The following is a 13,317-nucleotide window of genomic DNA, read 5'->3' as shown; positions in this document are numbered from 1 at the left end:
CCCTGGACTGCAGCATCCTACCCCTGCCTTCCTGACCGATCCACTGAGCGGAGGGCTTGTAGATTTGCCCTTTGCTATCAGTTGCATGCTTTAGAGGAAACTGGTAAAACAAACACAACACGAGGTGACAAAGGACATTTCCAAATTAATGTTTAATCCTCTTAATGACCTTGTCACAGCAACCCAAATCACACCTAGTTAGCCTTCTGGAGCCAGTAGCTGGCTGCAGATTAACTTGTAGATATGAGAAATTCACACAGCTCCAGGGGTGGGCTCTAGCTCTCGTGACAAGGGGATCCCTCACTTTCCTTTAGCTCCTCCGGCTTCTTCTCATGACAGGTCTTGAATCATCTTCCAGTGACTGTGAGGGGCCTTTTCTAATGAAAGCCATCGAGAGCACTTTATTGAAGGCTCAGGCCTGGGGGTCCTAGCCTATTTCCAAAACTGCCCAGCCCCACTGTGAAGGGTCAGAGGGACAGAAAGGAAGGGAAAGCATGGCTCTGGAGAAAGGGTTACATGTAAAGAATTCACTCCTCAAAGATCTCCATGTGTAAACAAAGAGAGGCATTCAAGCCCTGTGGCCTTCTGCAGCAAAGAGCATGGGCACTTTGCTATTGGATCAACAGGGCAGCTCCCTATACAACAGGCTTACAGATCCCAGGGCAGGGTCTACATACCCAAAACACTGATCCTGAAAGGGAGACTGCTGCAGAAGATAAAGGAGACTCTGTTTACTTCCTCGAGTTGCAAGCCAAAGTCAATCTATCCTGTATGCATGCCTGTACAGAGTTAGTGGTCAAATACATCATTAACTATCACGCAAGAAGCTGCCTCCTGGCCAGTGAGATGCGATGGATCAGGCCATTAGTTCCCATTTGAACTTCAGGTGGGATTGCAGATCTTGCAGGAAAAATCCTCTGTCTGTAACTCCCACTGAGCTCTCTGACTGCGCAAGCCCCCTCCAAGTCAGTAACCAAACATGGGCAAATAACAGACCCCCAAATGGCTTTGAAAGTCTCCTTAGTTCCTGTATATTCACGTAGGAACTGCATAACCCACCTTGGTCTCTAGACCATCAAACTGGAACACCTGCTGGGAACTCCAGTGGTAGGTTTTGCAGAGAGAGACACTATTTGCTCTTACAGACCTACTAAAGCAGTGATGAGTATTCCCACAAACTGCATAGAGAATTCATTTTTAGTAAATATGATAGCATGTGCTTGAAGCAGCCACTGTAGTTAATGGTATGTTCCAGTTTCCATTCTACCTCCCCACCTTCCTCCCTTCCCAGTTACTCAGAACTTTCTCTCCCTGTTGCTTTTTAGGCTAACATTTTCCATACTTTGTCTCAGCCCACAGCTGACACAGCCTCAGAATTAGTTCAGCTGAGTTATGTATGTGGTGGGGAAATGACCCTTTTGCCATATGTCTTGATTCATAGAATCAGAGAAATATCTGTCTGGAAGGGATCTTGAGAGATCATCTAGTCCATTCCTCCTGTGCTGAGGCAGGACTAAACCATCCTTGGCAGGTATTTGTCTAGCCTGTTCTTAAAACCTCCAATGACAGGGATTCTACGACCTCCCTAGCCACCCTGTTCTAGTGCTTAACTATCTTTAGAGTTAGAAAGTTCTTTCCTAATATCCAGCCTGACATGGAGAACAATTGATCACCATCCTCTGTATAATCATCTTTTACATATCTGAAGACTGTTTGGTTGAAATGATCGCACAGTCTGACGAGGTGGGTATTCACCCACGAAAGCTTATGCTCCAATACTTCTATTAGTCTATAAGGTGCCACTGCTTTTTACAGATCCAGACTAACATGGCTCCCCCTCTGATACCTGACAGTCATTACTCAGAGATAGCTAATGCTGGAGATGGCCAACGTGGTATGTTTTGTAGCCCTCATTAGGGAAGGAAAAGATCTGGAGTTGGAAGAGTTTCCAGAGCTGATTGAGAGCATTGATGGTGCTGAGCCTGCTGTGTAGTGCATCTTATACTTGTCTTTGAAAGGAGCAGCACACATTCCTCCCAGCACCTACTGCCACACCCCAGCTTACTGGCCACATCCCCGTGGGGCTGGGATGCTGCTGGCCTGTTGGTAGTCTCGGGGCCTAGAGCTCAAGAGAGTGCTCTGCCTGGACTGTGCCTGGCTCCTGTGCAGGTGAGCCAGGGTGAAGAAGAGACTGACTGTCCATTCACAAAAGAGCAGGCAGAATTTTGCCCTTAACATTTATTCGTCCGTCTAATGCCTTGTAATGAATCACTGCAGTTTCCCTTCATAACTTTCCAAGCAAGCACATCAGGTCCTGATCTGGCACAGAAATAAGCTTGTTTTCTCAGCTTATCCTGCAGTGGTGCTCTCTATCGGTGATCCAGGTGCTGCACCAAAACTAGCTTCCCTGCTGGGTTCCTGATATGCTGGGCTGGAGCTGACACAAGGCACAGTGGGAAGGGAAGCGGGGAGGGAGGGAGGGAGCGTAGCAGCGCAGGGTTCGGTGACTGATCACTCATGGAGGTTCTCTTTGCAGTTTGTGCTGGCAATGGGGAACTATTTGAACAACGGGCAGCCCAAGACCAATAAAACGACAGGCTTTAAAATCAACTTCCTCACTGAGGTAAGATGAACGGGAACAGTCCTCATTGCACATGCTGTTCTCATGCTGATGAATTCTGAGAGCTTGGGTAGGGACCAGGGTACTGGATGTATTGCCAAAGACAGCTTCAGAGTGCAGTGGCCATTTCAGGGCCCCTTGAAGGGAGCAGGTCAGTGGCAGGGTGGGGATACCAAGGCAGGGGTTATAAAGCAGGCCTGGGCCAGTGGTGACCAGGGCCGGCTCTAGCGTTTTTGCCGCCTCAAGCACACACACACACAAAAAGTCGCAATCAGCGGCAGTTCGGTGGCAGGTCCTTCACTCGGAGAGGGGGTGACGGCCTCGCTGCCGAATTGCCGCCCAATGGCCAGACATGTCACACCCTCACCACCCCCTTCATTGGCCGCCCCAGGCACCTGCTTGCTACGCTGGTGCCTGGAGCTGGCCCTGGTGGTGACACAGTGGGCTTCCCTGTGGGGGGTCTCAGACTCACACTCAGTTTCTAGGTTGGTAGGAGCAAATAATGGTGCTGTGGTGGCATCATGGACATCTCCTGGGAGAAGGCCTGCTATTCTGTATAGGTTCTTATACCACAACTATCACTGTAGTATCTGAGTGTCTGTCTGTGCCCTCATGCAGCTCAAGTGTGCTGGTGACCTAGGGGGCATAAAGAGAGAATGCTGCAGAGGCAAAGGTAGACTCACAGGGCCTCCATCTTGCAGCCCAACCCTTGCAGCCCAACCCTCTGCCCCAGCCCTGAGCCCCTCATCCCTAGCCCCAGGGCCACTCGGGGGGGGGGGGCAAGTGGGGCAATTTGCCCCGGGCCCTGCAGGGGCCCCATGAGAGTTTTTCAGGGCCCCTGGAGCAGGGTCCTTCACTTGCTCCGGGTGCCCTAGAAAACTCTCGTGGGGCCCGGGCCCCTGGAGCTTCTTCCACTCTGGGTCTTCAGCGGCAATTCGGCAGCGGGGGGGTCCTTCCACCCCGGGACCCACCGCCGAAGTGCCAGGTCTTCGGTGGCAATTCAGTGGCAGGGGCCCCCCACTGCCAAAGACCCCAGTCCCCCTGAATCCTCTGGGCGGCTCTGCCTGGCCCCACCCCAGAGCCCGCACCCCCAGCCGGAGCCTTCAAACCCCTGCACCCCAACTCTCTGCCCCAGCCCTGAGCCCTCTCGCACATTCTGAACCCCTTGGCCTTACATCCCCCCCACACATGAATTTTGTTAGGTGCACCTATATGAGGGTGATGTGTCACACATCACCTCCATATTGGTGCATATAACCAAATTCAATCTACACATGGGTGGGAAAAATTAGAGGGAACATTGTCCCCAACATGGGGAAACTTTTCATCTATTTTCTCCATTTCACTAATCTGGATTTAACATACTGTGTTAACATTAAACACCACTTTTAAACATTAATCCGTAACGTGCCACTGCATCTGCTGCTGGTGGGAGCTCCTGTGAACGTGAGTGCAGAGTGATCCCAGCAGAGGCGTGTGAATGTTTCTGGCAGTATTTTGGAAACTGCACATGTAGGCTGAATGGTCAGTGAAAAACCCACCCTCCCGTATAGGAAGCTCCTTACCTGTTTTGCTTTGTTCTAGCTGAACACAACCAAGACCGTTGATGGGAAATCTACTTTCCTGCACATTCTTGCCAAATCGCTTAGCCAACATTTCCCAGAACTTCTAGGTTTTGCCAAGGACCTTCCTACAGTGCCGCTCGCTGCCAAAGGTAAATAAACAAGTAGCATTCTCAGAGAAACCTGTCCTGATATAGGACCGATGAAGGACTCCCCTGCCCCTTGCCTCTCTGTGCCCCCCTCTTGGTTCCATGCCACCATTAGGCATAGCCTATGAACTGCAGTAGTTTGACACAAATAGAGACAGGGAAAGTAGCCTGGATAAATAAGAACTAGCAATGGGCTGGAGCCATAAAGCATGGAAGTATCTGGATCTGGGGTTTTAGTTAGGTTCCTTTTAGAGATGGTCCATTCTTGTGTTTTGAAAACATTTGTTCCCATTTTAATACTAGTTACTCCTTATGCTGCGCTTCGGCCCATCCACGTCCTGGTGAGCAGTGGAGGAGAAATACCATAATACCATAAGGAAGGTTCTGCCCCTGGTGTTTCTGGCCCGATGGAAGTATTGGAGATCTTAGAAGGGAGCCTGCTCTTGTGAGATTTCCAGCCCAGCTTAGCAGCCTCAGGAGGCTTGGAGTTCAGATACCTTGGGGGAAGTGTTCCAACTCTGGGGTGTGTATTTGAACTCAGCCCAGACTCTGCCCACTGGGCAGTGCAGCAATCACTAGACCCCAAAGGAGATGTTCCATACAGTGGTAGTTGTGATTGACCTTGCATCTTCTTTGGTTTTGCTGGTTTTAAGCCAGACCCTTTAGTGCTGACCTGCCCTAATGTACTTCATGGTAAAACCAAGTGCCTTGGACAGTGTTCTTACCTCAGGATTGTTCATATGTTAGTTACCCTGTGGTGAAAAACATACCTTTTTAGCAGCGAAGATGAGGCCCCAGGTGTTATACTGAATATTCACAGACATTCTCATGGCTCATCGGCATCACGCTGTCAGGACTAGATGTCTGGACAAGTCCGGTGCAGCAGTACTGAGCTCACAAGCATCTCAAACACAGGCCTCTTGTGGGCCATATCATAGCCAAGCTGGGGACCTGACAGCCACACCTGATCTTCGGGCCCCATGCTCCTGGGCGTGCAGGTGTGACAAAGGTGGCTGTGATGATTACAGATCCCAGCACTTTGATTGTTTAGAATAATGTTTCTGTGCTGTGTGCCTTAGCGACATGCAGAGCCGCCCCACACCCTGCTCCAAGGAGTTCCCATTCCAACTGCAGGCATCACACAAGTGGAAGCAGCACGTGTTGCTGAGTTATAATTGAAAGGTCTCATGGTCCTTTGGCTTGTCATGCACATGTGTCAGTGGTGGCCCAACATGCAGTATGTACATGCTGAATATCATACCTGAGGCCTAAGTCTCTTCTCTCTCCTTGATATTTGGAAGTAACTCAGTCAAAATCAGTGGAGTTGCACTTGCGTAAAACTGGAGTAGTGTAAGAGACAGGAGATTCAGGCCCCTAGATTTTAATTTTCTTCTCTTAGCCTGTTTGCACCTGTAATATTCCTGCCCAGTGCTCTCACTTGACCTAGCTTTTCTTAAAATAATTCTCTGCCTTTATTACTAATTCTTTCTCCCCAGCTTGTGCTCCCCCCCCACCCCCCTTAACAGTCAATATCCTTCCTTCCATCCATTCATTTTGTGGCTAAACTCACTAAATTCCCCTCCCACGTCAAAGTACTCATTTAGCCATAACTACCCTTCCTCCTTTGCCGTTGAACCCCCCAGGCCTCTTGCACTTGGCAAGACCCAGTTTCTCTCCAGTGTTCTCTGCATGTCCCCTCCTGACAATCACCAGTTCTTTCTGGGCTAATAGCTAGCTCACTCACCTGGTACAGGTCAGTAAGAATGTCTCTGTCCCCACCTGGAGGTCTGGCTTCACCCAGAATGCAATGCAGCTTGGTCACTCAGGTCAAGAGGGAGCAGCATATGCTGGAACATGTACATCCACAAGAAGAACCTCTGCATTAAAGATGAGGGCAGCTGTAGACCACATTGTAAAGCCCCGGGTGTGCTTTTGACCTATGGATCTCACTTTCCTGCTCTTGGTTTAGCAGCATCCAGCACTGACTCAGAACTATCTTAATGACTTTGTTTTAAACTCTCCTCCTTATTCAGTCAATCAGAGAACATTAACAGCTGATCTCAACGACCTTCAAACTACCATCAGTGAAATAGAGACTGCTTGCCACAACATGCCAGCTGCTGAGGAGGACAAATTTGCTATTGTGATGAATGTATCCTTCCGTAAAAGAGGCAAATCACAAACATCGCTATCTGCTTTCTTTATCCCGGTGTTTGTTAAGCATTCTAACCATCTAGTAAGGAAGCACCATTTGATGAAGAGCATGGTATGGACTCCACCTTTATGACCCAGAGGTGAGAGAGTTCCCAATGGAGCCACGGTGAGGCTGCCAGTGTTCATGCCTTTGCAGATTTATCATGGGGGAAGCCACTCCCCTGTGGGCAGAAGGCTGTTGGTGTTGTCTCTCCCTGTGTTGTAGGAGATGGATGCAGAGACGTTGCCTGTGCAAAACAAACTCTCTTTTGTGTGGGGGTTTCTTTTTAACTAGTTTATCAGCCCACAGTTGCTGTGCTCATGTTGCAGGGGACCTTTTGTTGGGCTGTAGATGAAAACCCACCCTTTTCTAAGCAACATCTGTTCAGGATCGTGCCACAATATGGTGTAGTTTTCCCTTAAACCACTCCTCTCAGTCTTTCCTGGAGAGTGCCCATCCCACTATAAAATCTCTGGATGACCTGCAGCATAAGGCCATGGAGGAATTCAGCAAAGTGCTGTCCTTTTTTGGAGAAGACTCCAAAGTGACCACATCTGAATCTTTTTTTGGCATTTTTGCTGAGTTCATGAGCAAGTTTGAGGTGAGTTGCATTGCTATAGAGCCAGCAGACATGGGTGGGGTCTCACCGTAAAGGCCCGGGATGGGTTTTGCTGCATCACCTGCTAGTGGGGCTTAGTTTAGCTTTAACTCAATATTTGGCTCTGAATGTGAGTAAAATCCAAATCTTTAAAGAAAAGCAAGTCAGGAATTGGATGGCTCAGGAGACTTGGATGATACTTTAGGGCCTTTCAGCTCTAGGTCACCAGGCCAAATATTGACCAGATGGAAAGTGAAGCAATTGCAGTTACCATGTGAAGGGCACTGATCACGGGCTTGAGTCTGAGCATAGGGACAGCGAGTTCCACAACAGACTTGGCATTAACTGGCACCCGTTGCCAATGGGCCCAGCAGAAGGCGAAGGATGGAAAGGGCACAGAGACAGTCTTCCCAGGGCAGTCCTGAAGCACTCCCGCAGGGCACTGTCAGAGGAAACCTGCCTTTGCACAGCACATGCTGTACTAATTCTGTGGAAGAAGAGAGGACTCCAGTCTCAGAGGCTCAGTGCAGTCCCCTGCACCTGTACTAAACTTGCTGTAGAAGAGGAAAGTTGGGCATAGGCCTGATCCTCTCTCTACTTGGCACCCTCCCTGCAACCAGATTCACTGCCCTCAGCCACTCATGCTCACCACTCTTTGACTTGTGTAGAATTTGCATGGAGCAGTTTTGAGGGCAGAGCTCAATCCTGTGTGTTTCTGCGAGTCTGAAGCGTTCTTCTTGTCCATGGAGAGCTGGCTTTCCCTGATGACACATCTTGTTTTGTTTCCTTCTCTCCCTGTAGCGGGCGCTCAGTGACGTACAGGCCTGTGAAAGCCAGCGCAGTCCCAGGATGACCTCGCCCCTTGCCTGGTGATGGGCTTGTGATGACATTCGGTGCAATACTTTATTGCCAACAAAGTGCAGTTGGTTCCTGTTGGTTGTAAATATGCTGCTGTCATGTTAGCACCAATCAGAACCATGGACCAAGGCAAAGGGGCTTATTTGGTGGTAATCTGGACACTGTAGGAATAACTTCTGTGAAAAGGCACCATGGATGGGTCCTAGGATGGATGTAGGGGTGGGGCAGGGTTATAGAGTTAAGAAAAACATTTTCTGTGTTAGTCCTAACTACAGGATCTTACGTTTAGTGCCCTAGATTTCCAGTGCATTGTTGAATCAGGTTTGCAGACCCACCAGGATGTAGAAACCCCCTTACATTTTTCAGAATCTGTGCATGTCGGCAGTAGCAAATCCTGGGATCCCTGCCCAGGACTCTGTTGTGGGTGCACAAAGCGTTTTCTTCTCCCCACGTAACAAGGGCTCAGCACTCTTCCGCTATGGGACACAGGCACTGCTCCCAAGGCGTCAGAGGGAGAGCAGGGCCAGGGCCCGCCCCCTTCCCAATGAGAAGAGCTGGTTGGGCACAGAAGGCAGCACATACCAAACCCCTTGAATTGGTGATGGAGCTGCCACTGGAGCGTGCTCTCCGGGAACCTTGGGAGGAACCGCTGATGAGTCAAGTTGAATTCCTCCTCAGAGTCCCTGCAGCGCCTTCAAACCCACCAGCCAGCACTTAATTTTTCCAGAGCTCTTACCCAGTCAGAACTACCACTGACCCCGCATTGGCTGAGGCAGGGCGCTTCAGGGTTTGGCTCAGTCTTTAATCCTGGACTTCAGCAGGGAAAGGTCAGTGATGATGTCAGGAAATTACCTCCCAGAATTGTGCATGGTGTATCCACTTTGTCCCCAAATGTGGGACCAATATGATTCCATCCAGTTGCTTTATGCAGTGGGACAATCCTGAAATTCCTACCTGGCTGTGTCCTATTTGCTTAGGTGTGTGGCATTGACTGATGGGTCTGGAAAGTTTACTGGAAAATTAACATCTTCCTCACCAGATCTACATGGACTTGCCAGGAGACACAGTTCACTGAGCATCTTGAAGCCTCCGTAGAAAGTATAAAACCCTTGGCTTTCTAAAAGTCTAGCAATCAGTGGGATTCCTTCAAGCAGCTAAAGTCCTGCATTGTAGCTTCTGAGGCTAGCCAGAGAGCCCAGCAGGAAACCAAGTATGTGCTGTACCTTTCAATCATTTACTGAGGGCCTGTAGTTCTGCGGTAACATCTGACATAATGTAGGATTCAATCGATCCTTCATGCCAAGTGTATTCTGTGAACGGCAGAACTGTACACACCATGCTCCATTGCTCTGGCAGCCTCTGATTATTGTGTAGGTAAATTTAATGATATCTGAGATATCCTTCTGGGATTAATGCTCTTCTAGACTTTTGTGGTCTGCATGTGCCTCCAGGTGATACAGCTTGCTAAGATCCTTACAGCAAGAAGCATCAGTGCATTCACATTGTTGGGCATTATTTTGTGCAAAAAGCAGTCATTGCCTTTCAACTCTGATGTGCTCTAACATCCTGCTCCTTGAAACACTCCAGCAACACCTGGAGTTTAGGTAACATTTCTTATCCAAATGCTTCTCCTCACTTGATGCCAGAGCAAGAGGTTCTCTCACAGCCTGTGTGGAGAGTAGAGAATCACCAACTGGTGCATTATTTACAGGAGACCTTATGTGCATCAAATCCTTTGTTTTCAGTACTTTTTAAAACTCCCTGCTGTAGAAAGTGATGTATATTTCCACAAGTGTTTTTAGTTTTTACAGCTTTAAGAGCCAGGTAGCTTTTAGCATTGTATTATCAGCTGCCCAAGCATTGCATTATCAGAGCCGTGTTTTTTCTCCTTGATTTATGATAGGACAATGCATATTTGTCTCCATTCTGTGTTTCAGATGCTGCATACTGTGTATAGGTGATCTTTTTTTAAGCACATATTATGTATTTAAACTGTTTGAGGTTATTTTGAAACTGTCATTAATGAAAATGCTGTACATAGACTTTGCTACCTGTTGTAACTTGACAAAATAGCTAAAACTCTAATCGCTTTGTTTCCAGATGGTATTTTTATGTGAAAATTTTCAGAGAACCAGAACTTCTGAGATATGGTTATTTTATTTGATAATAGGACTATGTGTATAGTCACAATTCAGTCTTTACCCAAAACCTTTGTGCTGTCCCCAAAATAAAGCTACTGCGGTCTGCCTCCTAACTGCATTTGAGTCCATTATAGGTAAAATCTATAACACACCCTGGTTTTCCACAATAGCCTTATAAAGAGGGTGTATTTCTGTGGTTGGCAGCTTTTATAACTGCACATCTTAAGACTGAATATTTTATATGCCCTTCTTATTCCCTTGAGAGATCATTGCCCCAGTTAGGGAAAGGTTTAACTTGTTTAACCATCTCAATAGCAGCAGTAGAACAGAAGGGATAATTATCTCCGTGGGAGGCTTCCTGTGAATCCGTACTCAGAGTAGGGTGGGGAGTGAGGTGAGAGTGTTTCGGTTTAAAATACTGCTGCAATGTTACATTGCTCAGCAGTGAATATTTAGTTTGCGCACGAGCCAGAGAATTGCAATCCTCTCAAAGGCAATTGGAGCAGGTTGAGCCCATGTTCCCTAGGGGATTTCTCTCCTGTGGCAATTGCTTCATTTGCATTAGCAGGAAATAAACCATGTGAGTGATTTCCCAGATTTCCCATAGTGGTGGCTGGTAGGCACTGTGGCTTTTTGCTCTTTGCATATATATAATGGTTTAATCTCACAATGAGGCCTCAGCATAGGCCTAAAGTGTACACTGAGTTTGAAAGAGTTTTACAAAATGCCACAGATAAAATCTATTCACTGGGCAAGCCCTCAGCCTCGTACATGTAAAATAAATGTATCTCCTTCCTAACTCTCTGAGCCCTGCACAACTGTTAGGTGAGCAGACTGGCTCCTCCAGAACCTGAGTCAGACAGCTGAGTGAGTGCCCCAGCCTGCCTCACACACGCCTCCGGCATTCCAGCAGGCGATTCCGAGGCAGCGGCACTTTCTAGAAGGGCCCACTCACCACAGTTAAATACCGAGCAGCCCTTTCAAAAGTTCCCTTAATTAATGAGAACATGTGCAGCTGAGGTGAGCTACTGAGTGCCATTGAATATGCTGACCTAAAGCCACCACTGCAGCTATTATCTGACACAGGCTGAAATTGGTTCTTGTACCTCAGCATAACTTAAGTCACATGCTCTTGAGATCAGTTGATTCTTTGGTGATAACCTCGAACACTCTGGAAAAAAAAGTATCATTTGAGAGCTGCCCCTGCAGCCCTGTGCAGTTAATCATTAACAGTTTGTGCCTGGACTGTTTTGTGGCGGTGCGCCACTTGTAAGGAAAGGCACAAAGCAGTCAGTCTCCTGATCAGTGTCAGACACTTTGTCGGCCTGGCTCCTCCCGTGCCTGGGTCAGCTCAAGGATGTTGTCTCCCTCTTGCACCAAGAACAGAATCATCCCCAGCTAAGCTGAGGTTCGATTTCAGACCTTGGCATGTGTTGGGTTTTCTCTGTTTCCTGCAGCAAAAAAAGGAAACTCTCTAGAAAAAACTGAATAGCCTTAGAGGAGTCACAGCAGAGACAAGTCTGATTCAGTCGAGACCCAGTGGAAAGGGTAGCTGGGATAAAATGACACCCGACCAGCATCTGTGACCAAACCTGAACCTCTTCTCTAGCTACCTTTAAAGGGATTCAGAGTCCCTGCACTTCCTGGCATCCCATGCACAGAGATAGGGGTTCAGATATCATGGCTGTGGATGCTGTGAAGGAAATTGAAGAGAAATCCCGGAGGAAATGACTGTACTCAAAGCATTGTCTGGCCCAGCTCCAACCTGGAAGGGCTGAAAATCAGCCTAGGTTCAGCTGTGCAGGTGCAGGAGTCTGGCAGAAGGATCTGGCTGCTGAGGTCTGAACTTTCTGAGGATCTGCCTGTCACTGGTTACAGACACGATTCTATCAAATCACAGATATTGAATCCCAGGAAATGCAATTAAAATATTGCTAACTATGAGTCAGGCCCCTCAAAATCATGTGACGGGACAAAATCACTAGCTTTTTCTTTGTCTTCTGATTTCTAAGCCTTTGGGATTCGCTCGAGTCACATTTCCAAGCCTTTCTTCACAACTGGGAGGGTGAGGACTTACCCTTTTATAAAAATGAAAGCTGAGATTCTCTTCCCATCTCCTGGGTCCAGCTCAGGGGTTTAAGAGAAAGATCAAATACAGAGAGACTTGCAGTAGTATCACCAGAGTTGGCAACACTGGTTCAATTAGCCAGTCAATGAACAAGTGAAACAGACGGATGAGATGGGTTCCCTAGAGTCCTGTGAAGCTTCGTCAGATCTATCTCGGTGGGAAGTGCTTTCCCACTCTTCAAGGCCACGCTGTGGGAGGCAGTTGGGATCCCAGGAGCTCTCATCCTCCCAGGTGATGATGGTCACCACAGTGTCAAAGTGGAACAGAGATCGTGCCTGCTAAAAGGCCAGTAAAACATAGTCTAAAAGAATGGAACACTTTAAAATCCTGACTTCAACCCACAGCCTCAGGAAGTGGATCCTGCTCGGCTAAGTACGTGAATGGGTTAATACTAGTGTTTTGAATAACACTGAAAGCAGGGGATATTTCTGAATCAAACATGTTCTCTGACATCATGTAGTGCCCTGGGACCTTCTGGCTGAGAACAGCATACACAGCAATGCTTGGGGCCTGCCTGGCCAGAGGCCAGCAACAGTATCTATTTCACAGGGTTGTATAGCGCCGCCTGCTGCAGCATGTCAGCGCTTTGGAGAGTCCAGGTCCCTCTTTAACATTTTTAATCCATGTATTATTTGACATTAGTGATTTATTTATTTTAATATATTTCTGTCAGAGATTATGCCTAAAACAGAAGGCAAATCTAGATTCAGATTGGGATCCAGATGAGAGGTTAATATCTGGATTTTGGATTTGTGTTCTGAGCACTCACCCTGGCCCAAGATTGTGGGGTGAAGGGGAGATGGATTTTTCCTCCTGCTTTTTACAGATCTAGGGCTTAGCTGTGACTTTAGATACAGAGCTGGATTTCAGCTCCCCTTCGGGCTTGGGGAGTTCATCTTGGTGGGTTGTCAGAGCCCATTCTTCAGTGTGACTCATCTTCCTTTTAGCTGGAATGATTGCTTAAGAGAATCGCACACTTTGGAGTTTGACCCAACAAGCCTTGATAGTGAGAACAGCACAGACTTCACACCAGGGGAGAGAGGGACTGAAACAGTAACTAGGCAGAA

The 13,317-nt window shown here is 47.8% G+C and overlaps 1 protein-coding gene across 5 annotated transcripts in view; it reads left to right on the top strand.

Annotated features, from left to right (window-relative positions):
• The window catches only part of GRID2IP (Grid2 interacting protein), a 110,400-nt gene extending 100,183 nt beyond the window's left edge, over nt 1-10,217 (top strand). For all 5 annotated transcript variants that reach the window (XM_050968555.1, XM_050968553.1, XM_050968554.1 and 2 more), the window contains 5 exons: nt 2,537-2,623; nt 4,205-4,334; nt 6,365-6,483; nt 6,962-7,126; nt 7,925-10,217. In XM_050968555.1, the coding sequence (XP_050824512.1) occupies nt 2,537-2,623; nt 4,205-4,334; nt 6,365-6,483; nt 6,962-7,126; nt 7,925-7,996 (573 nt within the window). In that variant the 3' untranslated portion in view covers nt 7,997-10,217. The remainder of the gene's footprint in view (nt 1-2,536; nt 2,624-4,204; nt 4,335-6,364; nt 6,484-6,961; nt 7,127-7,924) is intronic.
• The last annotated feature ends 3,100 nt before the right edge of the window (nt 10,218-13,317 follow it).

This window comes from Gopherus flavomarginatus, chromosome 9, assembly GCF_025201925.1.
Source record: "Gopherus flavomarginatus isolate rGopFla2 chromosome 9, rGopFla2.mat.asm, whole genome shotgun sequence".
Lineage (NCBI taxonomy): Eukaryota > Metazoa > Chordata > Testudines > Testudinidae > Gopherus > Gopherus flavomarginatus.
Note: the sequence above shows the minus strand (reverse complement) of the source record. Positions and strands in the feature narration are given on the sequence as shown.